This window comes from Thalassophryne amazonica, chromosome 2 (assembly GCF_902500255.1).
Source record: "Thalassophryne amazonica chromosome 2, fThaAma1.1, whole genome shotgun sequence".
NCBI lineage: Eukaryota > Metazoa > Chordata > Actinopteri > Batrachoidiformes > Batrachoididae > Thalassophryne > Thalassophryne amazonica.
In genome coordinates this window covers 48,511,399-48,538,563 of record NC_047104.1, presented here as the reverse complement: position 1 = coordinate 48,538,563, position 27,165 = coordinate 48,511,399, and the positions used below count along the sequence as shown (strand labels likewise).

Here is a 27,165-nt window from a genome sequence, read left to right as displayed (position 1 = left end):
CGATTCACTGTGCCCCGGGTGCATGTGACACACGAGTCATGTTATCAAATAGCTGATAGTCTGGAGAAGACATAACACATGCTCATTAGTTGTACGGGGTAGTCTTCTAACTAATAACAATTTCTGGGCCACCTTTCCTCTGTTGTGAGAAATAAATACAAAGACACTGACATCCAAAAAATTTACTTTGATAGGAAAAACTGACTTCACTTGCCACTTAGTTTTACCCTTAATGTATCCAAAAATAAAATGCTAATTTATATGTGGATGTCTTTATGCATAAAATATGGCATAACTGCTGCAAATATATATGTAGTTTTGCAGATATGGCTACTGATTCACTGTGCCCCTTGGTTGACTGTGCCCCAGTTTCCCTTACTGTTATGACTTACAGTCATAGGAAGCATGTACCACAACGCAGCAGCTGAGGTAAAGCTACAGTGGTTAGGATTTAGGAGTGTTTGTAGCGTGGTGTAACCAGTTATTGTAAACAGGACTTCTACTGGGTTAGCCAGTATTAGCGGCATCAGTTGATAAACACCACCTTACGCGGTAAATATTCAGCAATTTTCCATAGACAGTGGTAGGATAGTACTGTGTGCAGGATTTATTAAACTGGACATACAACAGACAGAAGTGCCAAAAGCATTAAAAAAAATACAGCTTTCAGTGTCATTGCTGCTCAGAGGAGCCATGATGGATTGTGAATTTAGAGTACGTGGGGTTTGTATGACTTGTCGAGAACAAATTATGACTTCAGTGGCTTTTCCTGGGAGTGCATAACTGAGAAATTTCAACCTCTGAGTACAAATGGAATGCACCAATACTTACTGTATGCACCGCATTTCACATTTTGCAGTGCGTCCCCTTAGAGTGCACCTGGAGGAATCAGTGGTTGTACTGGTTGCTAGTGCGGGTCTGAGGACCCCCAGTTTTGTGAAATGGAAAATCATAGATCTTGCTTATCACAAGAGAAAGCAAGGAAGCATGAAAAGCAAAAATGTGAAAGAAAAACTGATGAGCATCATGACCAGAGATGGCATAATGCAATCTGCAACCTCACCACTAGAGGACACTAAATCCTACACACTGTAGCTTTAAGTTATGGTATGTAATGTAGTTTTGGTCCTGTATAATCTGCAGTTGCCATTATGACACCTTCACAATAGTGATCGAGGTGTTTCCAGTGAGCAAAGATTACGTTTTGACCAGATATGTCTACACACACACACACACACACACACACACACACACACACACACACACACACACACACACACACACACACACACACACACACACACACAGGTGATGACGCACAAAGGCTATGAATATGTTGGTAAGAAGCTAGAAGCACTCAGAGAGTGCAAACCTCCGCCAAGGCCATAGGGTCACTGACCCTAAAGAGATTCCCTCCTTGGCACAGTGATCTATTCAACAATTCAGTGTTACAACCAAAACTATGATACATACACTTTTCTTTCCTGTATATTTGACATCCTTGACCATGAAAACATACCACTAGAACTCGGAATCACTTTTATGTCTTTATTAGTTCAAAAGTTATTGTATAAAAATGATTTTTCGGTAATGGCGGTTTTCTGGATCTAGCTCCATAACATTTGAAGCTACATGAAATCTCATGACACCTTACTGAATCAGTACAGATTCAGCTACAATTTGGTGTTAGTTGTGCATCTCTAGCTTCATTTGTCACCTCACACTGACACATTTTCTATTTTCCCTATATTTTTGCATATTCTGGATCACCAGATCTGCAATCGGGATCCGATCATCACCAAACTTTGTTGTTTGATAGAACATTTGACTACAACCCCTGGCAAAAATTATGGAATCACCGGCCTCGGAGGATGTTCATTCAGTTGTTTAATTTTGTAGAAAAAAGCAGATCACAGACATGACACAAAACTAAAGTCATTTCAAATGGCAACTTTCTGGCTTTAAGAAACACTATAAGAAATCAGAAAAAAAAAAAAATTTGCAGTCAGTAACAGTTACTTTTTTAGACCAAGCAGAGGGAAAAAAATATGGAATCACTCAATTCTGAGGAAAAAATTATGGAATCATGAAAAACAAAAGAACGCTCCAACACATCACTAGTATTTTGTTGCACCACCTCTGGCTTTTATAACAGCTTGCAGTCTCTGAGGCATGGACTTAATGAGTGACAAACAGTACTCTTCATCAATCTGGCTCCAACTTTCTCTGATTGCTGTTGCCAGATCAGCTTTGCAGGTTGGAGCCTTGTCATGGACCATTTTCTTCAACTTCCACCAAAGATTTTCAATTGGATTAAGATCTGGACTATTTGCAGGCCATGACATTGACCCTATGTGTCTTTTTGCAAGGAATGTTTTCACAGTTTTTGCTCTATGGCAAGATGCATTATCATCTTGAAAAATGATTTCATCATCCCCAAACATCCTTTCAATTGATGGGATAAGAAAAGTGTCCAAAATATCAACATAAACTTGTGCATTTATTGATGATGTAATGACAGCCATCTCCCCGGTGCCTTTACCTGACATGCAGCCTCATATCATCAATGACTGTTGAAATTTACTTTCTCTTCGGGCAGTCATCTTTATAAAATCTCATTGGAACGGCACCAAACAAAAATTCCAGCATCATCACCTTGCCCAATGCAGATTCGAGATTCATCACTGAGTATGACTTTCATCCAGTCATCCACAGTCCACGACTGCTTTTCCTTAGCCCATTGTAACCTTGTTCTTTTTCTGTTTAGGTGTTAATGATGGCTTTCATTTAGCTTTTCTGTATGTAAATCCCATTTCCCTTAGGCAGTTTCTTACAGTTCGGTCACAGACGTTGACTCCAGTTTCCTCCCATTCGTTCCTCATTTGTTTTGTTGTGCATTTTCGATTTTTGAGACATACTGCTTTAAGTTTTCTGTCTTGACGCTTTGATGTCTTCCTTGGTCTACCAGTATGTTTGCCTTTAACAACCTTCCCATGTTGTTTGTATTTGGTCCAGAGTTTAGACACAGCTGACTGTGAACAACCAACATCTTTTGCAACATTGCGTGATGATTTACCCTCTTTTAAGAGTTTGATAATCCTCTCCTTTGTTTCAATTGACATCTCTCGTGTTGGAGCCATGATTCATGTCAGTCCACTTGGTGCAACAGCTCTCCAAGGTGTGATCACTCCTTTTTAGATGCAGACTAACAAGCAGATCTGATGTGATGCAGGTGTTCGTTTTGGGGATGAAAATTTACAGGGTGATTCCATAATTTATTCCTCAGAATTCAGTGATTCCATATTTTTTTCCCTCTGCTTGGTCTAAAAAAGTAACCGTTACTGACTGCCACAATTATTTTTCCTGATTTCTTATAGTGTTTCTTAAAGCCAGAAAGTTGCCATTTGAAATGACTTTAGTTTTGTGTCATGTCTGTGATCTGCTTTTTTTCTACAAAATTAAACAACTGAATGAACATCCTCCGAGGCTGGTGATTCCATAATTATTGCCAGGGGTTGTATGTTACACCCTAATTTTTTTTCAAGCCTTTCTGCCTTGTTTTTGTGGAGTTAGAAACTAGAATGTCAAAATTCCCCCATCCCGCAATGGTGAAGAATCCTTTAAAAAATTCCTGGATCCGGATTGTGATCCGGATCACCACTAAAATTAAATCACTTGTTCCTCTTGTCATTTCCAACCACTCCACAAAATTTCATCAAAATCCATTCAAAACCTTTTGAGTTATCCTGCTGACAAACAGACAGACAAACAAACACAACTGAAAACATAACCTCCTTGGCAGAGGTAATAAAAATAAATAATTTCAGGCCGCACGGTGGCCAAACGTTTAGCGTGCTTGCCTTCAAAGCAGAAGGTTCCTAGTTCAAGACCACTCTTGCCTGTTCTCTGTGTAATGTGGAGTTGCATCAGAAAGGGCATCTGATGTAAACCTTGTGCCAAATCATACATGGATCTACTGTGGTTACCGAGCGAAAAATATACCACATTGATCTAATCAAAGTCTATGTTGGGTATTTTAAGTGCATGTAATTACCACCAGGTGGCAGCACTCTTTTGAGAATGGAGGTGACGGGAAGCCTCAGAGCTCATGCTGAAGCTGAAAGAAGGAAGTGGTGACATCACATCAGGATTAGTTGATAACCAAGAGCCCTTGATCAAGAATATGATAAAGTCTATGATTATATGTTTCTACGCTTCCCCGGAGTTCATCAGGAACACTTGGGAATGCTACTGCTTACCAACGGCCTCAGCTGTTGTCAATCAAAGATGCTGGTGTAAGTAGCACAGAGGTCACAGAATGAGCGTGTGCTCAGGAGCACTGGTGTGATTTGGGCTTAGCAACGGTTGCTATCCCACTGATGATGCTGTGGAACATCGGGAGGAATATAGCACCATCTGACATCATGACAGAGTGAGCAGGATTAACGTTCAGGTTTGTACGTCAGCATGTCACATATTTGTGCACAGCATACGCTGGGATTACAACCTGAGTTAACCATAACCATGGTGACTATTCTCCCTTTTTTTATGATTTTGGAGGCTTTCATTGCCACAGTTTAAATGGCTGGCTTTACTTTAAAACTGAAACACATACAAGATTTTTGAGGTGGAATGTTAGGGTTAATTTTAAGACTTTACCCAAAAACCTGAAATGTGAGAAAACTGATTCTGCTCAGAACCAACTACAAAAAGAAAAAAACAAATAAAAGGTTTAAAGTAAATGTCCACTTCACAGATTGCCATTGTGAAGTCATAAACAGGGCACACTTCATATAAACGGAGTTAGGTGAGGACCAGTGATTAGAGGTGGGTGGATCAATCCTAATATTGATAATATCGATACCAACGCTGGGATTGATATTGAACGATCCTCATGTAAAAAGATCGATACTCAAGCTTTTTTTCTCTCCCGCACGCACTGACTGCTGCGCACGCAGATTCATCACAGTCTACTCTCTGTCTGTAAGAGCAGTGCTGCGCTGTGTCACACAACACAGAGCAGCGCACCCTTGTATTGTGGTTTGTCAGCCCTCTACCTCAGGAGATTTTCTTTTAAGTTGAGTGATATTTTTTTAAACAAAAATGGTGATTGTGATAATAAAGTATTTTGTTGTCACGTACAATGTTTGGCGAAATTCTATCCTAGGTCTTTTGGATCCTTTGGATCTATGAAGCTTAAATATGAAAAAGTATCGGTATTGGTATCGATATCGGCGATACTGGGCTGGTATTTACTTGGTATCAATACCAAAATTCCCAGTATCGCCCACCTCTACCAGTGATCCTCCTACTCAGAGTCATTTTGGCACATTTTAACAGAATAGTTTGCAGTTATTCTTCTTTGTAATAGTTTATATTCATGGTTTTAGAGTATCCCAGAATCCTTTGCGTGCTGGGGAAGGAGGCTTGATAATGACTCAGCTTAATGCTAACTTTAACATTGAAAACACCATAGACATGCTAACGTGTTTTTAAGTTAAACACATCTATCAAATGTTTCAGCAGACCATAACAGGTCGGTTTAACATAAAAAAGGTAAATATTACTCACAGTCATATGCTCTTTAGGGTTTCAGCAAGGAACAATTAAGATAACGCGAAATAAGACCAAAAAAAAACAACGAAGCAGCAGATCGAAGATTGGAGCACTGCTTCATTGGTACAAGGTTCAAAGCAAAGCTGCGCTGCATAAACGGTTGATTATACAGACTCGCTGCAAGGTCTGTAATCAATGTAGAGAAATGATCAGAACACCCCCAAAAGCAACAGCCACTCTGAAGGACCAATAAGGGAGTCGTTAAGCAAAAAGGCTATTGATGTCGATGGATTGAATAATTTCTTAAGGATACCCGAAAACAACCGAATCCCAACACGCAACCCGAACAACAACACTTTTTTTTTTAAAATAAAACTCACATTAAAGACTCACGATTATCTTAGTTAAACACCTAAATACATATTTTGGTTGAACTCACCTCCATAGTGTCACAATGTTGCAAACAAGTTGCCGCAAACGCTTGTTTACACTGGCGACAAAATCTCGGCCTCCCCAGCGAGAACGTGATTACGTGTGAGATTTAACACCGTAAAGGCGTCAATAGGAATGCTGGCATAGTGGGACATGTCTGGGCTTGTTCAGGCAGCCACACGTAAAGTAGGGCTTTTGCTTTCATGTGATTTCAGAAGCTCTGTTGCTAATCACGGGTCTTGGTGCTCACTAATGCCACTTGTTTTGTGGTTAATAACAAACTGCAAATTCCAGTGCTGAAAAATGAAAGCAACACAAAAATGTCAAAACCTGCATTTCCTTGAATGGGTACTTGTGTCTGCCTCCAAAAGTGAGTCAAATTACAGCAGGAAATAACATGTTTGCAGCATGGTACCAAAAAGAAACAAAAAATGGTTCGAGATCTACGTTTCCTAATTTGTGACATCTGTATGTGGGTGGTGTAGTTTTATCTAACTCCTCCATTTAAAATATTTTAAGCAATAAAGTTGTAAATAAGCAGCATGGTCACTGTGAGTGACAATTAGTGTGCTGGGTCGAGGGCCCCCTTGCTCTTTCTGAGCATCTTATTACAAATGCAAGATAATATTGTTTTGTGGTTACTTGTAATCATGGACCATCTATGAAGCCTCTGGGACTGTATTTCAATTGATTGATATGTTAGCACATTTAGCATGAATTATTAGCTATTAATCCACCTGTCATAACCACCGCTCAGTCAACAAAAATTATGCATTAATAATCATGCAAATTCAGGGGAGTTTACCTTTTAGCCTTAGCTAGCTTGGTAACTTTGAGATTTTCATGTTTTGCCTATGATCCAGCTTTTTATCCATTTATGGGTTGACCAAGAGTTAGGCGGATTTTACCACTGCCAAGATAGTGACCAATTTTTCAGAAAACCAGTGGTGGTGTTCCAGAGAGTTTGTCCAGTGTATATACAGTTGATTAACCATTGACATTACATGAAGGTTGGAAGAGCTGGTGGTCAAGGGCTAGAGTAGAAGGTTCCTGATTCAAGTCCACCTGTGCCTATTCTCCATTTAATGTGATGTTGTGTCAAGAAGGGCATCCGATGACAAACGTGTGCCAAGTAAACATGCAGCTGTATCCTGTTGTTAAGCTCTGACGTAACACATCACGTGATAAATCTGTTTCCGGGTCCAAAGACCTGCAAGTTTACAATTAAAGTTACATCTGTATGATCCTTTTAAGGATCTACAGTGTAAGTTTAGTTTGTGTTTACAGTGTGCGCAAATCTCCGTCCCTCCCTTCTCCGTCTCCGCCTCTGTTAACCACATTCGTCTGTTTCTAAGGTAAGAACACTTAATAAAACTTTTTTCTTTTACTTTATATATTTTATTATGCACAGGTAAAATATGCATGTCTGTTTGATAATAAAAAATATTTTCTCATAATTTAGAGTTATTTGGGGGTGTTTTACAAGGCTGGAACGGATTAAAATTATTTTAGTTATTTTCAATGGGGGAAATTCGTTCGAAATATGAGCAGATTGGCTTACGAGCTTGGTCACGGAACAAATTAAACTCATAAATCAAGGTTCCACTGTACTACAAAAATGTCATTTTTTTATGCTTTTCATCACGTTAATAAGAGACTGCATCCATGAGACCCTGAAAACTTTCTAAAACAAATATTACCAATGATCCGTGTCTGCTACGTTTAACCTGCGTGGAATTCCACCCATTTCACCCATTTTATGTTGCGATGTTAATGCTGTTGTCCGTGTGCAGCGGTTTAAGCGCAGCCTGATCAGAGCATCTCACAGTGCAGTTCTCAATGTTAATGACAGCGCGCCTTTGCTGTTTGAACCCGGAAGTTGAAAATCACATGATGCATTACATCACACTTAACAACAGGATATCAAATCCACTGCGGCAGCCTCAAGCAAAAACAGAAGAAATACAGTCATTGGCTAATACAGTGCCCTCCAAAGGTATTGGAGCACTTGGTTTTTCAGACATTTTAAATTGTTTATCCCGTTTTAGATACAAAAAAATGAACAGTTCTAAAATTATTTTTCCTTAACTCAAACTGAAAGCAAATTTCTACAACTTTATATAAATTAATTAAAAATAAAAATGAAGGATTTTCTTTCACCAAAACATCAACTCTAGGGTTGCATCTGAGATGTACTGTATCTGTACTGTACTGTAAACTGTATCTGAAATTTCAGGTCTTCTTTTTAAGAATATCCTCCCCTATACCACTTCATCATGAAGCTGTATAACTGGCGATGCAAAATGCAACACGCACTATGCACAATTTCTCCAATCACAGCCACAAGCCTGTAAATTGTTCTGGGTTGTTTGGGTGTCTTGGTGTCTTTTCTCACTCTTCTCCTTCTTGAACAGTCACTCAGTTTTTGAGAACACAGATTTACCATTGTAATTCCCCTGATCTTTTGTGTCCCGTCTCAGATAGCCTCTAGATACAATCTATTCTTCAGATTAGATTTATTTAGTTAGTGAGATTACAAGCATGGGTTCTTGGACATGCGTCTCACGTAGGAGAACATGTGGTCTGAACCTCAAGTAAAGACAGAAAAGAGTTTTTATAAAACACAATATAGGCGTGACAGTGGTGGACCTTATTTTGCAACTCCTAACTTAATTGGTCCCCGTGAGCATAAAGGGAGGTCCCATTCTTGCTCAGACCCATGCTAAAACGAAACGTATGGTAACCTGACTCCTCTTTTGTTCTCAGCGTAAAAAAAAAAACAGTTCTATGCAACCCCACATACATGGTTAAGCCCCTAGCAAACTAAAAATATGAATCTTTAAATGAAGTGATTATTCAATACTAAAACAGAAAATAAAATATAAACCCACATACTGCTGCCATGCTGTTGACTTGGAAATGTTCATGTATCCATCCCCTGACTTGTGTGAAAAACACTGGCAATAAAACTGATTATTTACAGGTATTAAACCAGTGTTCCATTACTTATACAGCCGCTCATCTTGGCTTTTATATTTTTAATTAAAGGAAAAGAAAACCCACTGATAAAATACAGCTGGGATGATAGTCTGTGCTATAAACTAACGATTGATGTGTATCGATGAAAATAAGAAGCCCTAACAACTGAAATATCTGCCTCCAAAAGTCAGCATTTAAGCAGAAATTGACGATTTCACAAATCCAGCCATTGACACAATTTTAACCAATTAGAAAAAAAACCTGGATAGGCTTGCGGCACTGCTGTGACGTGGCATGAGCACAGAAAGCTACAGATGGCGAACATGCACTGATGTAAAAGTCCTCTCTCTCCCTCCCTCCCTCCTAGGGTTGGGTGTCGAGAACCGGTTATTTTCGAGTATCGTAAGGAAATGATTCAATCCACCAATATCAAAAGCCTTTTTGCTTAACGATTCCCTTATCGGTCTTTCAGAGCAGGGTTTTTGAGGGTGTTTGTCGGGAAAATGATCATTCCTCTACGTTGATTACAGACCCTGCAGCGGCTCTGTAATCAGCCGTTTCTGCAGCCCGACACCACTTTGAAGCATGAACCATTGAAACAATGCTTCGATCTACTAGCTCGTTGGTTCTTTGATTCGCTGCTCTTCAGAAATAGCAAGTCCACTTCTTAACCCCTCTCAAAGCCATTAAAATATTGTGAGTCACTTTTGTGTGGATTAAAGTCACTAACTGGGACTCTTGTCTTATTGCAGTCAAGAAACGAGAATCGTCCTCTGTTCTGTTGCCAAAGCTCCAAACGCTGCGTGGCTCTCTGCCGAGACAGAGTCCGGTCGGCATTAATAGTTTTAAAATGAATTGCCGCTTTAAATAAAATGACACCTCTTAGAAACATTGTAAGACAGACAAGAAACTACAATCGACTAAAACGTTTTTTCCTCCCAAAATGAGACATGCTGTATTCTTTATGAATTTCATCCTGATCTCATCCTGATCTGAGCTCAGCTCAGATGTATGGAACAACATTCATGCCAATAATGTCTGAAAGGAAATGCTTTTCACAATAATTACAGATTTTGTTTATTTCTATTTATGTCCAGAGATCAAGGACCCACCATGTAGAGTTTATTATGTCCAAAGTTTAAGGATCCAGTGACCAATTTCATATTAATTTACTTTAAGACTCAATAAAATGTTATTCAATTTCAATTCAGTTTCTATTAATTGACTTATAAAGCGCCAAATCACAACAAAAGCCATCACAAGGCACCTCACATAGAACAGTTCAACATAAAAAGTTAAAATAAATGAATAAAAATTTAAAAATTCAAATACATAATTAAAAACAGAAGTAAAAGAATAAAACAGATAAAAAATAAAAACTATTCATAAGAAAGAAAAGAAAATAGGCTTTAAAATGTCCACGGACTCCAACTGCCTCACGTTCACAGGAAGACCGTTCCACAGAGCGGGTGCACGATAAGAAAAAGCTCTTTCATCCGCTGACATAGAAAACCTGTAAAGCCTACTTTTAGTACACAAAAAATTCACAAGAGGTATCGATAAGGGAATCGATAAGTAATCGGATCAATAAGTGGAATCGATAATGGTATCGATATCAATAAAATCTTATAGATACCCATCCCTACTCCCTCCCTCCCTCTCTCTGTCTCTCCCTCACTCGCCGTTTTCCTGCTGAGCAAACACAAAGCCTTTCAACTGTAAAATAAACTAAATTGCTAAATGTATCATCAGCGGTGCTAACAGGAGTAACTCTGGATAAACACTGAAGGATTTTGGTGGTTTTCGCGTTCAGCGGAGAGAAAGTGTATCTCTGTTCGGCTGTCCTCCTCAGCTGCACTCCGATCTGGTGTGAAAGCGTTTCACATCACAGCCTGGGAACACTGAAGCGGCTGATTTTCAGTAACAATTCAGTTAATTTTTCGGAAAACCCGTGCTCTGCGGCACAGACCATTTCAACCCGAGAGCCGCGTTGGAAATTTGCCGTTACCAGTGGATTAAAACTTGTCTCTGGTGCAGTACATGGAAGAAACAGCTTGCCTTCCATGCAGAATTGTCCCACTCCCCCTCCTCCTGTTCAGCAGTAAACAGCAGAGAGCACAAAGAGGTTTCACAGATGTGGATTCTCTCCAGTATTGGAAAATCCCACAGGTTGGATGGGGACATTCCGATCCGCAAATTACGTCGGTATCAGAACCCCATACTGATCTGGGATCCGGGATGTTGACTGCCGCTTATGTGCTTTGCCTCTTCTACACAGTAAAATCACCAGTGTAAAACTAACACTGGTGATTTAATGTTTATACTGAAGAGTGACGCTGGCAGAGTGTTGAACCTCTGTGCCCGTGTGACATCACACATCACTGTTATACCAGCTGGCATGGACGCCTGCTGGTTGCTTTAGACCAGCCACACAAAAACACTCTTAACTTTAATGTAAGTGATCACACATGTCTACAACTTTTCATATGGGCTCTCAATATCATAATCTACAAACCCAATCGTAAATTATCAGTGGGTTTTCTTTTCCTTTAATTTACGAGGTCTGTTAGAAAAGTATCTGACCTTTTTATTTTTTTCAAAAACCTGATGGATTTGAATCACGTGTGCTGGCATGAGCCAACCTTGAACCTTCGTGTGCATGCGTGAATTTTTTCACGCCTGTCGATTGCGTCATTTGCTTGTAAGCAGCCTTTGTGTGAGGATGGGTGGAGACGCTCGTCATTTTTTTCTTTGCAAGGAAACGGCGGAACGACTGGAGCAGCGCGACTGCATCAAATTTTGCCAGAAACTGGGCGACAGCCAGGTGGAAACCATTCAGATTATTCAGACGGCTTTTGGTGACGATCCTATGGGCATCACATAGATTAAGGAGCGGTACAACCGGTTTAAAGACGTCCGCACAATGGTGGAGAGCATGCCACACTCTGGTCGGCCATCAACATGCTGAAACGACCAGATCATTTCCAAAGTGAATGCTGTGGTGATGTGGGACCATCGTGCGACTATCCGAGAAATTGAGGAAGAGGTGGACATCAGCACTTTTTCGGCACATTCCACTGTGACACATTTTGCCATGAAAAGAGTTGCAGCAAAATTCATGCCGATGGCTTGGGCACAAAGCTGATGGCGGAACAAAAGCGCCACCGTGTTGAAACCTCACAGGACATGTTGTGACATGCCCAGCTTGTCCACAATTTCTCGGATAGTCACACGACTGAAAAGCCACCGAAAGCCGTCTGAATCTTCCGAATGGTGGAATAGCTGGGCATGTCACAACATGTCCTGTGACACTTCCACAAGGAGGCGCTTTTGCTCTGCCATCAGCTTCATGCCGAAGCCATCTGCATGAATTTCGCTGCAACTCTTTTCATGGCCAAATCTTCTGTCACAGTGCAATGTGCCGAAAAAGTACTGATGTCCACCTCTTCCGCAATTTCTTGGATAGTCACACGACGGTCCCACATCACCACAGCGTTCACTTTTAAATGATCTGGTCATTTCAGCATGTTGATGGCCGCCCGGAGTGTGGCTCGCTCTCCACTGTTGCGCGGACGTCTTTAAACCGGTTGTACCGCTCCTTAATCTGTGTGATGCTCATAGCATCGTCACCAAAAGCCGTCTGAATAATCCAAATAGTTTCCACCTGGCTGTCGCCCAGTTTCTGGCTAAATTTGATGCAGTCGCGCTGCTCCAGTCGTTCCGCCATTTCCTTGCAAAGAAAAAACGACGAGAGATTACACCCATCCTCACAAAAAGGCTGCTTACAAGCAAATGACGCAATCGACAGGCGTGAAAAAATTCAGGCATGCGCACGAAGGTTCAAGGTTGGCTCATGCAAGCACACGTGATTCAAATCCATCAGGTTTTTGAAAAAAAATAAAAAGGTCGGATACTTTTCTAACAGACCTCGTATATCAAGTTGTAGAGATTTGATTTCAGTTTGAGTTTAAGGAAGACAATTTCATAAAAAATGTATTTGTTGTATTTTTTTATATTTGAAATGTCACAAACAAATTAAAATGTCTGAAATGCCAAGCGTTCCAATACTTTTGGAGGGCAACTGTAACTGAGACACTGTTTATTATAATTGGTGATGTAGACTGTCAGTATTTAGAACACACATATCCCCCCACCCCAATACACACAAACACACTGCTTTTCATTTTCTCTCTGCACAATCACTTTCCCGTGGACACATACTCACGGTTGATTCTCCCAGTTTCATTTTCTCTCCCTCCTACACACAGACACACACACACACACCTCTTTCTCTCTCTTTCATTTTTGGCATCTCCAACCCATTCCCTGTCACTCCTTCAGTGCAAACATGCAAGTACACACCATTACACAAGCTGAGTGCACGGACCTGCAGCTCCCTCATCTTCTCTTTTATTTCGTCTGCCTCCCACACTTTTCTGATCACTACAAAGACACAGTGGTGCTGATTTCACTCGCTTTGATTTTGATCTGTCACTCGTTCGTAACCAATCGCTACCAGACAACAATCAGTCCATCAACAAAAAAATAACAAATAATTACAGTTTGTTTTATTTATATATATATATATATATATTACCTTTGGGGCTCTGGTCAGATGTTTGGATCTGTATCGGTCCGATATCGGCAAAAGGTATTTGGCCGGCTATTGAAAATGTAAAAAAAAAGAAAAAGAAAAAGAAAATAACATAAAAAAATAAAAAAAAACACAACAAAATAAAACACTAAATCAATGTTTTCCTTTAGGGGAGTAGAATATTTGTTTCGCAGTTTGCAGTGGTGTTTTCTTAGACAAAGGTACCTTTTAAATTAACAACTTACTTATTTTAAGACAGGGCAAATTGTATCGGAATGGTATCGGCGCATACTGAAGGATCCAATATCAGTGTGTTATCACACATGAAAAAAGGTATTGTGTCATATCTAATATTATATTATCTTCCAGAAGTGGTTACAACAGTCAAGAAGTGATGTGCAGAAGACACCAACATATATGATACCATTAGAAGCTTACCTTCAACAAGACATCTAAATCCTTTAAGAATGTTCTCAGCTGTGGCTCTTTGAGTTCCATCCAAATAAATGTAGCACAATATCCACAGGTGACACATGGTATGTAAACCACGCCCATATGGTCCTGAAAGATGGTACGCTTAAAGACATCCAACCAGTGGACAGTGCTGAGAACCTGACCCACGGAGAGGTATAATAGCATCTCATGTCAACAATGCAAATAAGATCATGCATTATCCATTGTCCCCTTCAACAGCTAAATGACAACAATTTTGCTGTTCTTTTTAAAGCCCTGGTTCCCCACAGAGCAGAGCTAGATCCAAAATACACACTCGGCATAGGTCAGAGTGCCTACTGCAGGGATCTGGGGGTATACTGCCCCCACCCCCAGGAAAATTAGAAATATTGAACCAAATATGTCTCAAAAATGCATTTTCCAGGATATCTTTGCAACCAATAGGGCTAGAGAGGAGGTCCAAAGGTTATATCAGTCAACAGTGATATATTAGTGATGAAAGTGATGTTATCATTATGTCACTGAAATGTCATGAAATTACATCATAACTATCTGAATCACACATTTTCTAGACTATTTCTGCAACCAATAAGGACTTTAGAGTCAATCCAAAGCTTTTATCAATCTGCTAATTATTTGACATTTTGGCATTCGTGATTTGACATTAGTACAAGTGACATCATCAAACATCATGAAATGAGGTCATAATTGTTAAAAAAGAAATAAACTTTTTGTAGGATATCTCTGTAACCAGCAGAGAACCTTTGGAGATCCAAAGCTTATATTAATTGGCTGATAATTTGACATACGTTGGTGTCAGTGACATCATGAAGATGTCACTAAAATGTCATTAAGCATATACAAACATGTCTAGATATATTTTAAACTGGTTTTATCTTATGAGGCGACCACTGATCACAGCATAATGTTTTGAAGATAGTATAGAAAAAACTCTAAATGACTCTGTTAGACAAATTAACCAGGTTTGTCATCAGCCATTTAATGACAAACTGGGATCCCATTTTATTTGAATCATCTTAATGACATTTAAGTGGTAACAGTTTAGATGGAAGTAGAAAAATGAAACGCATCAGAAGATATGACTTCTGTGTAATTTCAGTATGGAGTCATTCATACCAATCAATCACAAATATTTTTACTGTTCATTATACTGTATCCTTTACATCACCCATCTAGGCTTCTTGGTTGCTGACACACACACACATCTATCTATCTATCTATCTATCTACAGTGGTGGGCATACTTCCGATAACCCGATAACAGATAATTATCGAAGATAATGTTTTCATTATCAGATTATCTTTTTAGATAAATTTAAAAACCATCATCGGAGTAATTATCTTCCGATGAATTACCATCCAATAACTTTTAGACCGATAATGTACTAAACTAAGCTGAACAGTGAAAAACATTTTTAAAACTGGTAAAGCTGTTGAGACCTACCTGTTAAAAGCTTCCTAATAGGCATGTTGCTCTATCCTCTGCAATCAGAAACCACTCTATCGGCTGTAAGCAAAGGAGAACTGATGACCAAAAAAAAGTAATTTCCTTTAACACAATACTGATATAATCACAATGTCACCAAGTCATCCAGAGACATACGTTTAACTTATGGTTCAAATTTTAACCACTCATTTTAGACAAGTTATTTAAAATTATTGTCATGTCTGAAGTTTATAAAGTGAAAATATCAGATATATGTTTTCGTTTTAAAGTAATGTGCTAATTTTTAAGGTTTTGTGAGCACATGCTGTGCCAGGCAGCAATGCATTATGGGTAGCATAAAGTAATCTCAGATGTTCACGACAGGACAAATGCATTTCAGACACTCTGTTCAGGGTCCACAGATAACAGCATTAAACTCTAGTGCCTAAAACTGTCGTGAATATATTCTCTGGGTTTATAGACGTTAGTGTATTTGCGTTTGTTAAATTCCACGCATCTTAAATGTAGCAGACACGGATTATCTGGAATTTTGTTTGACATTTTTTCAAGGCCGCTACTGCCATCTACTGGCCAGGAGTGTTCATGGCAGTATTAAACGTCTGGGTATATGGCTGCTCTCAAAGTGTTGGTATTGTCCATTGTCCAGGCGCTTTTTGTGTGCATATATGTTAACTTTGTATTGTAAAACTACAGTTAGAAGTAATTCCGACTCCTTATCAGTCCACACGAACGAGGTTGGCGCCATGTTTTTAGTTTTTGTGGAAGTGACGACAAGAGAATAAGGCTCCTGATTGGATAGAATTTTAATCAGTACCACCACCCAAAGGTTTGGCAGACTAATTACAACACATTTATACGGTTCGATGTGGATGGATTTTTTTTTTTTTAAACGACGTAGTGTGGATGAAGTTTTTTCCCCAAACTGAAAGGGTAAGATAATTCGGTTTTACAAATACCCGACAATGTGTGTACATGGCCTTATGTCTGTGAAAGGCACTATATAAATAAATTTACTTACTTACTTACTAATATTGAGTGCACGTTTTACAACATCATAAAAGTTTTAAAACATGCAATTGCGATGACACTTCCAGGGCTCCGTAAAAATGCCTGTTTTTACAAATAAAAATGGAATATTTTACAAAAGCACATTTATCTTTAAACCAACACACGACACACGTCACATTAACGTGTTGGATTACATAATGGATTACTGAACCAATCACTTTTACCCAGAATGCTTTGCTGTCTGTGTTTGTTACAAAACCTCAGAATTAGTGCCTTATTCAACATTAAAAGATATATGTTATATTTTAACTTTGTACAAATGACAGAACTAACATTAATGGAGTTATTCTATCAGTATTTTCAAAAAACCATAAGTTAGTATGACTTTATTTTTCAAGACCTCTGCCTGACCGGAGTGTTGAAATTGATAGGAAGCTGGCCTTATGGTTGTGCTTGATGTGTCTCTGTGGTGGGAGCATTGTTGTAAACAAGAGCTTCCAGCAGAGGCAGAATATTGAAAGGATTATGATTATAAAGAGTTTATTTTGTGGGTGCTTTCATGATTTGTCTGTGCTGCTTCCTGCAGCATGGTCAAACATTCCTGCTTATTCTTTAGGTCTTTTACTGCTTTTGATGCTTTCAAACGCGATCATGTTAAAAATCAATTTCAGCTCTTTAGTAACTGCAAATGTCCCATAGACAACACCAGAATTTATTGGTTATTGATTATCTGTAACTTCCAATATATTTTTGGGTGGTTTATCGGTTTATCTTTATCAAAGATAACTTTTCAGTTATCTGTTATCTAAGTTAATTTTTTGGTTATCTGTGCCCACCACTGTATATATATATATACGTATATATATATATATATATATATATATATATATATATATATATATATATATATATATATACACACAAAGTATTTGTGGACCATGTTTTCCTCAACCTTTGACCTTTGGCGTTTGACCAAAGTACTTGTAAATCTAATCACTTTGGATATGTATCCAAACAATGTTCCCACCAAGTTTGATCCATCTATGCATAGTGATTTTTGAAATAGTACTTTTTCCAACCATGTTTTTCTTGACCTTTAACCAAACTACTCCCAAATATAATCACCTCTAGGTATCTATCTAAATAATATTCCTGCCTGGTTGGAAGGAAATCCATCTGACTGTTTTTGACTTATCTTGCCCAGAGTCACACAGACACACACATACACGCCAGTGGAAAAATATTCAAGCTTCACCAACATGCTGGGTAAAAATACAACTGGCTTATTTTTCTAATTATGGAGAATGTGAAGTTCAGCATTCATGGCTTTGAGTGTGTGATGTCATAGAGGTCCCATATGACCGCTGCATCTCACACAGCATGTTTGTAGCACTTTGCTTGGCCCAAGACGTTTTAGCAGCTCCAGCTGCATTAACTGCACATGCACTTTAACAGTGGCCACAGTGTCTCATTCAGCTGCCATCAGCATTTCCAGAATGACAAATGATGCTACAGGTGCATATGCATCGAGTGTGTGTGTGTGTGTGGGTGTGTGTGTGTGTGGGGGGGGGGGGGGGGGGGCATGGCCTCAGAGCAGTCACGCATAAGGGTTTGTGTAAATGACAGGTGTACAGTCTGTGCAGTCTGTTTGCTTGCTATATTTGGCAGGTGACAGCCCCTTGACAGGGAAGTGACTTCTTACTTTTAACACTTGGGTGGGTGGGTCTAAACTATGCATTTTTTGTCTAAAACCTTACACATTTTTGATGACAGAGGCGTGACTATAGACACATGCCAATGTAGACAATGTGTTTACAACAGGAAATAGAAGCTGGCAGAGCTCATACAACCTTATTAACCTGGTTCAAATGAACTTGAAGCCACAATCACACTGTTTGATGCTGGATTAAACTGATTCAAACTGATGTGAACTGATTTTGACTGTTTGTTGAAAAATAAATCTGGGGATCTTTGGTGAGCTGTTGGTTATACAGAAGTCATGGTTACACTCAAATACTGATTGTAAAAAAAAAAAAGTCATTAGATTTAACAATAATCTTTTTGTTGCAATCCTTCATGCACACATGCACGTGCATACCCATGCACACACAGCCTGCCGTGTGTGTTTCTGTCTCATCCCATGTCCTTCCACTCTCACGTGCACACCACCGGCAGTCCAGCTTCCCTTGCCCCCAGCTGGGCTTGGACGTGTCCCTTCCTCTGGCCTCTCTGGGCCATCTGGAGTGCAATGTCCCCACTCTGCTGGTCCCCCGCCAGCCGCTGAGCCTCCCAGGACGAGTGCAAGATCTCCAAGCACAATTTGTACGCGTCAAAGCTCTGCTGTGTGTCCAGTGACCCAGCTGAGGGAAGCCATTGAGTCTTGCATTTTGCCACCTCAAAGGAGCCCCGTTCTGCTTTGATGACACCTGCGCTTCCTCTCTCGCTGGATGGAGGATGGTGGGGAAATTGATTAAAGCAGCAAGTGCCCTGACTAGCAATTACAGTTTTGTTTATGGTCATGTGGAGAGTCTGTGTTTGCATAAGGAGGGGATGTCAAAAGGAGGCACAGCAATCAAGTAACCCAACATTTTGTCAAATTCTGCGTCACATCCAGATCGAAAATCTTAGGTTTTACTAAGTCAACCAGGTAGGAAGGTGCCAGTGTGTGAACAATTTTATAGGCTAGTAGGAGAACCTTAAAATCTGCTCTCACGGAGACAGGCAGCCAGTGAAGTGTGTGTGTGTGTGTGTGTGTGTGTGTGTGTGTGTGTGTGTGTGTGTGTGTGTGTGTGTGTGTGTGTGTGTGTGTGTGTGTGTGTGTGTGTGTGTGTGTGTGTGTGTGTGTAAAAAGTTTTTTAAAAAGGCTTGGGTGGGTTTTCACCAACCATGGTGGTAACTGTACTTGGCTTAGTGTCTCCAGATCAGTAACTTTTGGAACAGATTGTCAAACATCAAGTACTTCATGATGACAAAAGTCATAATATAAACATGTATATAGTTCAAAAAAAAAAAAAAACTTTACTCATGATATCTCCACAACTAACATAACTAGAGGGATGATCTAAAGCTTATACCAGTAGTGTCCAAACTATTCCAGAAAGGACCGAGAGGGTGCAGGTTTTCTTTGCAGCCACTGACTTCAGCAGGTGATTTCACTGATTAACATCCCTTTGAACAGGTGGGATGAGTTCATGAGTGAACTCACCTGCTGGAGTCAGTGGCTGCAAAGAAAACCTGCACCCTCTCGGTCCTTTCTGGAATAGTTTGGACACTACTGGCTTATACAGTGGAACCTCGACATCCAAGCGAATCAACATATGATTTTTTTTAAATACGAGCTGTCGCTCGGTCCATATTTTTGTTTGGAATATGAGCAGAAATCTGAGTTACAAGTCGTGTTTCAGGATGGCATTGAAGAGAAGAAGGAGGAGAAGCTTCTAGTGCAGACGTTAAGGCAGCAGATTTTGCTGTACTTGTTGCAAAGGAAGGCTATGTCTACAACAAGCGTTTAACTGTGACGAAACTGGATTATTCTGGAAAAAAATGCCACAGAGGATGTGTATAACAGCAGAGGAGAAGAAGCTGTTACACTGAAAAGGAACAACCAGAAAAAGTGTCCACTGGTTGTGCTTCAGCACTTTTTAATGACACTTGTCCGTCACATTTCCGCAACATTTTGAAAGGCAGGCAGAAGCCATCCTCCTTGGATAGGTTTTTATCCAAAAGACCTGCAAGTTTACAATTAAAGTTACATCTGTATGATCCTTTAAAGGATCTACAGTTTAACTTTAGTTCATGTTTACAGTGTGCACAAACCTCCATCCCTCCCTTCTCTGCCGTATGTTAGCCGCATTCATCCGTTTCCAATGTAAGAACACTTGGTCACACTTTACTTGAAGGTATTGTCATAATAGTGACATGACACGGTCATAACTGTTACATAACACAGTCATGAATGTGTCATAAACATTATGTCAATGTCATAAACATTTATGACTGCTGCCATTAAGTTTCATTCATTTTTATAATGACAAGTTGACATTTTTTGGGTTGTCTTGATTATAACAACTTGACTTTAATCAAAATGACATGACCAGAAGTTGTCTTTGGCCTGTTTGGTTTTTAGTCATATGCCAATTTGTCAACTTGTCATTACATAAACTGAATGACACTTAATGTCATGAAGGTGTCATAAACATGTATGACATTGTCATAGTGTTTATGACACCTTCATGACTGTGTCATGTAACTGTTATGATAGTGTCATGCCATTATTATGATGATACATTCAAGTAAAGTGTTACCGAACACTTAATAAAACTTTTTTTCTTTTACTTTATATATTTTATTATGCACAGGTAAAGTATACATGTGTATAGTATATAGTATATATAGTATACTACAATCTTCTCCTGTATTAATATTTAGGTTTTAATACCTACTCCTGTATATTATATAGTACCATATTTATTGTATATGTTGTTTATTACCCTTAATATTTAAATATGAGTTATATATACAATGTCTTATCCATCTTATGTCTTATTATTTATTATTATATATATCCTTTTTTCTTGAGCCGCTTGGGTGGGTAGGGAGAGTTCGCATGGGATAAAAAAGCTTTTTAACCTACCATCCCTGGTTCACAACACCAGGCACCTAAGTGGCTCTACTCTACTCTTTTCTACTCTTCCATTTGACTCTTCCTTTTTAGATATTTAAATATATCTTAGTATACTAGCATAGTTCCACCTTAGAATTGGAATATAATATATAAGATACACCTTACTGAATTTTCATGTCTATTTCTTAATAAAAATGTATTTTTCATATTTGTTTCATAATTGGGGATGTTTTACAGGGCTAGAACAGATTAAAATGATTTTAGTTATTTCCAAGCAGACTGGCTTACGAGCTTGGTCACAGAACGAATTAAGCTTGTATCTCAAAGTTCCACTGTACTGATGAGCTAATAGTTTGCCATCATTTTGTGTCATTGGATCTGCCACAGACTGCCCCAAGTGGAGGAGTTTAAGTATCTCGGGGCCTTGCTCACAAGTGGGGGAAAGTTGGAGAATTAGATCGATAGATGATTTGGGCCGGCACCTGATGTTTTACGAAGACACTGTCCCAGACGGTTCAACCCAGTCTCACAGCAGTTCGTGGTGGCATTAAGAAAAGTACATTCATTTATGGGTTCATGATGGGGGCACAAAAATGGGGCGCTTTTTGTGATGGGGACACAAATTGATTTTGTGATGGGGGCACAAAATGTAGAGTGACGGGGGGTCGGGGTTATGGTTAGGGGAGGGTAGACATGATATGGTTATGGTTAGAGTTAGGAGAAAGGCAGGATTATGAATAGCAAAATAAAAAACCGTGTCACGAACATCAGGCGTTTTTCATGAAGGGAGCATGAAAAAAAAAGTGAGACTGGGCTGGACGGAAGTTGTGAAGCAGGAGCTGTGCCAGAAGGCAGTCAATTTACGCAGCTATTCTCACCTATGTCATGAACTTTGGGTAATGACTGAAAGAATAAGGTCGCAGATACAAGCAGCAAAAATGACATTCCTCCTTCGGGTACCCGGGCTTACACTCTTGGACAGGGTGCAAAGCTCGACTGTCTGAGAGTACAGCCGCTACACTTCTTCACATCAAAGCATCCAGCTAAGATGACTCAGACAATGGGTGAGGATGCCGCATGGCCGTCTCCCTTGGGAGGTCTTCCAGTCTCGGCCAACTGGAAGGAGGCTCTGGGGAAAACCTAAGATATGCAGGATGGATTATATTTCCCAGCTGTTCCCAAGATCCTCTGGGAAGAGTTCATTTATTTAATTTATTTAATTTAATATAGCAGCAAATCACAACAAAGTTGCCTCAAGGCACTTCACACAAGTAAGGTCTAACCTTACCAACCCCCAGAGCAAGCACACAGGCGACAGTGGTAAGGAAAAACTCCATCTGATGATTTGAGGAAGAAACCTCAAGCAGACCAGACTCAAAGGGGTGACCCGCTGCTTGGGCCATGCTACTGACACAATTGACAATACAAATATACAGGAAATTTTGGGAGTATAGGCTGGTGCACAGGACGGGAGGCCTGCAGAAGAAGACACCCAGTCCCATCTCCCATTAAAGCCATGCCTCAAACAGAGAGAAAAAAAAAAACAGAATCAGGCAGCAGAAAGACAACAAATACAGTATAATTTGTCAGCATTAAGCAACAAGAAAAACAGAAGAAATGCTAAGGTGATCGCAGTTACAGGACTTAAGCAAGGATAGGGAAGTGTGGGATGAGTTGCTTGGTCTGCTGTCACTGTGACCCGGACCCAGATAAGCAGTAGAAAATGAATGAATGACTGGATCTGCCACTGACAATGTGTGGTCCCTCTAAGCTCACTGCATGTTTTCTTGACAATATTTATTTCTAATTCATAATATAACCTTATGTCTTGGTGTGCACAGCATGCAGGGTATGCAGGAGCCCTGTGATGACTTTGATTTTTACACTGGATACTGGCCACAAAACTGATCTGCTGAGAATCAATCAACTATCAAAACTCCAAAAAGTATGTCTGGAATCAAAGCTGTACTGTCTAATTTAGATTCCATGTTTCTATTATATGCCAATCACCATCCTGATGGGAAGCTAAATATAACTGCATCATTTCCTCTCACTGCCATGTGGAGCCACTAATGTGCGAACTTGCCAAGTGCAGTTTCAAAGTGCCAAATCTGCATAAAAGCCCTCAGAAGATACATAAATCACAGAATCACACACACATAAACAATGAATATATATGAACAGAATAACACATAAATGGGTTTCAAGTTTTACTGTTAATGCATGTGATTTAATCATTTCAGGTGCAGCTCCACCCCTGCAAAGCTTTGCTCTTCTCTGTTGACACCCACGATCGCTTATGGTGCAACAGTTTATGAACAGTTTATGAAAAATTCCTGCATCTACAATTACAAAGTTGAGATTTGATTTTCTGAGGTGCAAATATAACAATTCCTTTCCAGAGCTTCTTTTTAATTTGTTTTATTGTGAAGCCACTGCAGAGTTGATATGTTGTTCTTATAATTTAAAGTTACTACAGATCTTAACAGCAATATGTGTAAAATATCACGAATGTGCCTTAATGGTAAAAGCACCTACTTTTGCACAGATGTTGTCTGACATATAATTAAAAAATTTAGATATCATACCAAGATCTTTTTTTAATATATCTTTTTTTTTATTATATACCAAAAACTGTCTGTACAGAATTTGGTGCTTTAACCATAAAAAGAGCATCCTTTCACATATCTGACCCACAGGTTTACGTTAAAAATTATGAAGTAACATCATCTGTGTGCAAAAAGTAGAAAATTCCAAAACACCTTCCCGTGGGCAGCTCATGTGCACTGGTTATTTTTACTGATCTGTCTCACGTACCTCACAATATGCACAAATCTTATATCTCTGTATCTGTGTGTGTGTGTGTCTTTTCTTATATATATATATATATATATATATATATATATATATATATATATATATATATATATATATATATATATATATATATACATACATATATATATATATATATATATATATATATATATATATACATACATATATATATACATACATATATATATACATATATATATATATACATATATATATACATACATATGTATATATATATATATATATATATATATATATATATATATATATATGTATACATATATATGTATATATATATATATATATACGTATATATATATATATGTATACATATATATGTATATATATATATATATATATACGTATATATATATATATATATATACGTATATATATATATATATATACATATATATATATATATATATATATATATATATATATATATATATATATATATATATATATATAAAATGAACGCAACATTCCAGCCTTTGCAGAGTTGGATCACCAAACTCCACTGTGAATTAATTGCAAAGTTGTTCGGAGATACGAAGCATACCGTGAATGGATTTTTTTTCTTTTTTTTACCCCCCCCCCCCCCACACACACACACACACACACACACTTTTTTTTTAAGGCAGAAGACTCCAAGTGGAGCATGATAAACAAAAACTGTGCTGCACAGATGTGTGCTACATTAAGTTATCTTGCACCAGCAGGCAGAAAAGCAAACTAACACAGACCTCTGCCTCCTGCAGCGCAAAACAGTGTTTAACATCCATGCGTAAAAATTCTCCACAAGGCCTTTTTACGCACGCTGAAACAATTACGTTGTATATTTTCACATGCCACTCCTCACAGTTATGCAACTAGTAAATGCAACTTGCAACTGATACGCACATGAAACTCACATGGAACGGCTGATCAGCTTGGTTCTGCACTGACACAATGTCGGAGTTTAATTTCAATTTTAAAAATCAGTAAATCCGAAAGGCTTTATAGTGGAAAACGGTAAAGGAGGAATAATTCTCAAAGTTTAGGGAAATCACAAAAAGGCAAAGTGAGCAGAATACAGGGAAAGGGGAGAAAAAAAAAACTTCAAGAGACAGTAAAAGAAGTGTGGAAAATAACTGCTGGGAAAGTCCTATAAAACCCAGGAGGGGAATCAACAGGCAATCTGTGACATCCGCGTCGATACTTCTCCATTACAACATCAACCAGCCGACAGCAACTTTTCTAGAAAAGCAGACGTGCAGCAGCAGCAGACAGAGAGCGAGCTGCTGCTGGAGTTTGAGGCTGTAACACAAAACCTCACGGACATGTTTGAAAAACATTTTGCTCGCCACTCGACTCTTACCGCGTCTGTTTGAAGCTCACAAACACCATGAAGCTCAGGCGGATTCCTCTCCTCACGCAGCCGATCAGCCAAGTGTCAGTTTCAGCACCACGGACAGCTCGCTTGTCTCTCGTGACGGCCGACACTCCTCTGCGCATCAAAACCCCCCCGCCAAAAAAAGAAAGAAAGAAAGAAAAAGAAACCCACCGGAAAACGCGTCGCCTCCAAGTTTGACGCCACCTCACCGATGCACTGGGTGGAGTGAAAGCCACTCGGTTCGTTTTCGAAAAAGACCAATCACAGCGCCGCTTTCGCTTCTGTACGATCACATCTTTGCGCATCCGCGCACGGAGTCTCCGAGGACCGGTGCGCGTCTGCCTCCAGGCGGGCACGGCTGCACCAAGAACCAGCCCGGCGCATTCTTCATAAGCTGCTGCTGCTGCTCTCTTTGTCTGATTCCCATCAAGATGGCACCGCCGATTTCATCCTTCCCACAGAATCCGGACCGGATCCGGAGTCCAGAGCCGGAGTGTCTTCTGACTTCTTTAAAGACTCCAGCATAGACGAGCTCTGCGTCCCGCCGTCTTTTCTTTCCAAAAGAAAGAAAGAAAGGAGGAGGACTATAAGCGCGCTGGAAGTGCAGACTGTGCGCACGGAGAGAGTCTGAGCTGCAGTTTAAATGATCTCCTAAATGTGTCTGATAGGACACTTGACATTAAGATGAAGAACATGTGTGCCTATTAAAAAATACAAAAAAATAAAAAATATTTTGCAGCTCGTCGTTTTTAATTAAATTAATTATATGTTTATTTATTTGTGCTCTCCTCTTAGGTTTCTCTTCCAGATCAGCACTGTGGTTTAAGGTTATGCAGCATTTTATTAAGAAATTGCAACAAAATGCTCCTGAAAATATTTCTTTTAAAGCCACTCAAACAAGTTCAAGTTTGTTTGACTTTTACTTATAGTCTGTGAAACAATAAGATTATTTTTCTAATCTGATATTTTCAATGGCGGTTCTAACACAGTTGGGGGGGGGGGCAGTTCTCCTGGAGGTTCTAGGTGTTACTATTCTTCAAATACATTATATTTGCAGAGTCATCAGCATTACAGGCAATGTCAGATTATAACAGTCTTCTTAATGAGGAATCTGCATTCACTAGTCACTTTATTAGTACACCAAGCTAGTGCCAGGTTGGACCCCCTTTTGTCTTCAGAGCTACCTTAATTCTTCATGGCACAGATTCAGCAAGGTGTTGGAAACATTCACGTTGGTCCATATTGTGATGATGGCACCATGCAGTCGCCCATTCAACCAGTCTGCCCATTCTCTACTGAACTGTGACATCAATATGGCATTTTCGTCCACACAGCTGCTGCTCACTGGATATCTTCTCTTTTTTGGTCCATTCTCTGTAAACCCCAGAGACAGTTCTGCATGAAAATGTCAGTAGATCAACATTTTCTGAAGTCTGGCAGATGGTCACCCCACCGAGTCTGATCTGCTTAAGATTTCTTCATATAATCCAAAACCCCCCCATCTATTTAAGTTTGCCCTTATCACTGTTGCCAGTGTGCTTGCTCATGGGGTGGGTCAGGTTTAAACCGTACTGGTATATTGCATCTTGGTGTGGCTACGTTGTGGTTTGGCGCTGTATAAATAAAATGGATTGGACTTGAACTGAAGATGTCCTGTCACTCTGTGGTAAAGTGTGCTCATCACATTCAAAAGCATAATCATATTAAGTTGTCCTTATGTTTATTTTTATGCTGTTCTTATAGGTTTTTCATATCTGTTTTTCCCAAAATCTCTGTTGTGAAGTGTTTTGCAGTAATTGTCCAGAAAGGCTAATAAAAATGAAGAATATTTAATCATGG

General features: G+C 39.3%; 1 protein-coding gene across 2 annotated transcripts in view; it reads right to left on the bottom strand.

Annotated features, from left to right (window-relative positions):
* Positions 1-25,831, bottom strand: part of LOC117524068 (carbohydrate sulfotransferase 8-like) — a 936,330-nt gene extending 910,499 nt beyond the window's left edge. Inside the window, exon 1 of one of the 2 annotated variants that reach the window (XM_034185802.1) lies at positions 25,312-25,831. In XM_034185802.1, coding sequence (XP_034041693.1) covers positions 25,312-25,631 — 320 coding nt within the window. In that variant the 5' untranslated portion in view covers positions 25,632-25,831. The remainder of the gene's footprint in view (positions 1-25,311) is intronic. The other variant, XM_034185795.1, reaches the window with a different exon arrangement.
* Positions 25,832-27,165: the final 1,334 nt, after the last annotated feature.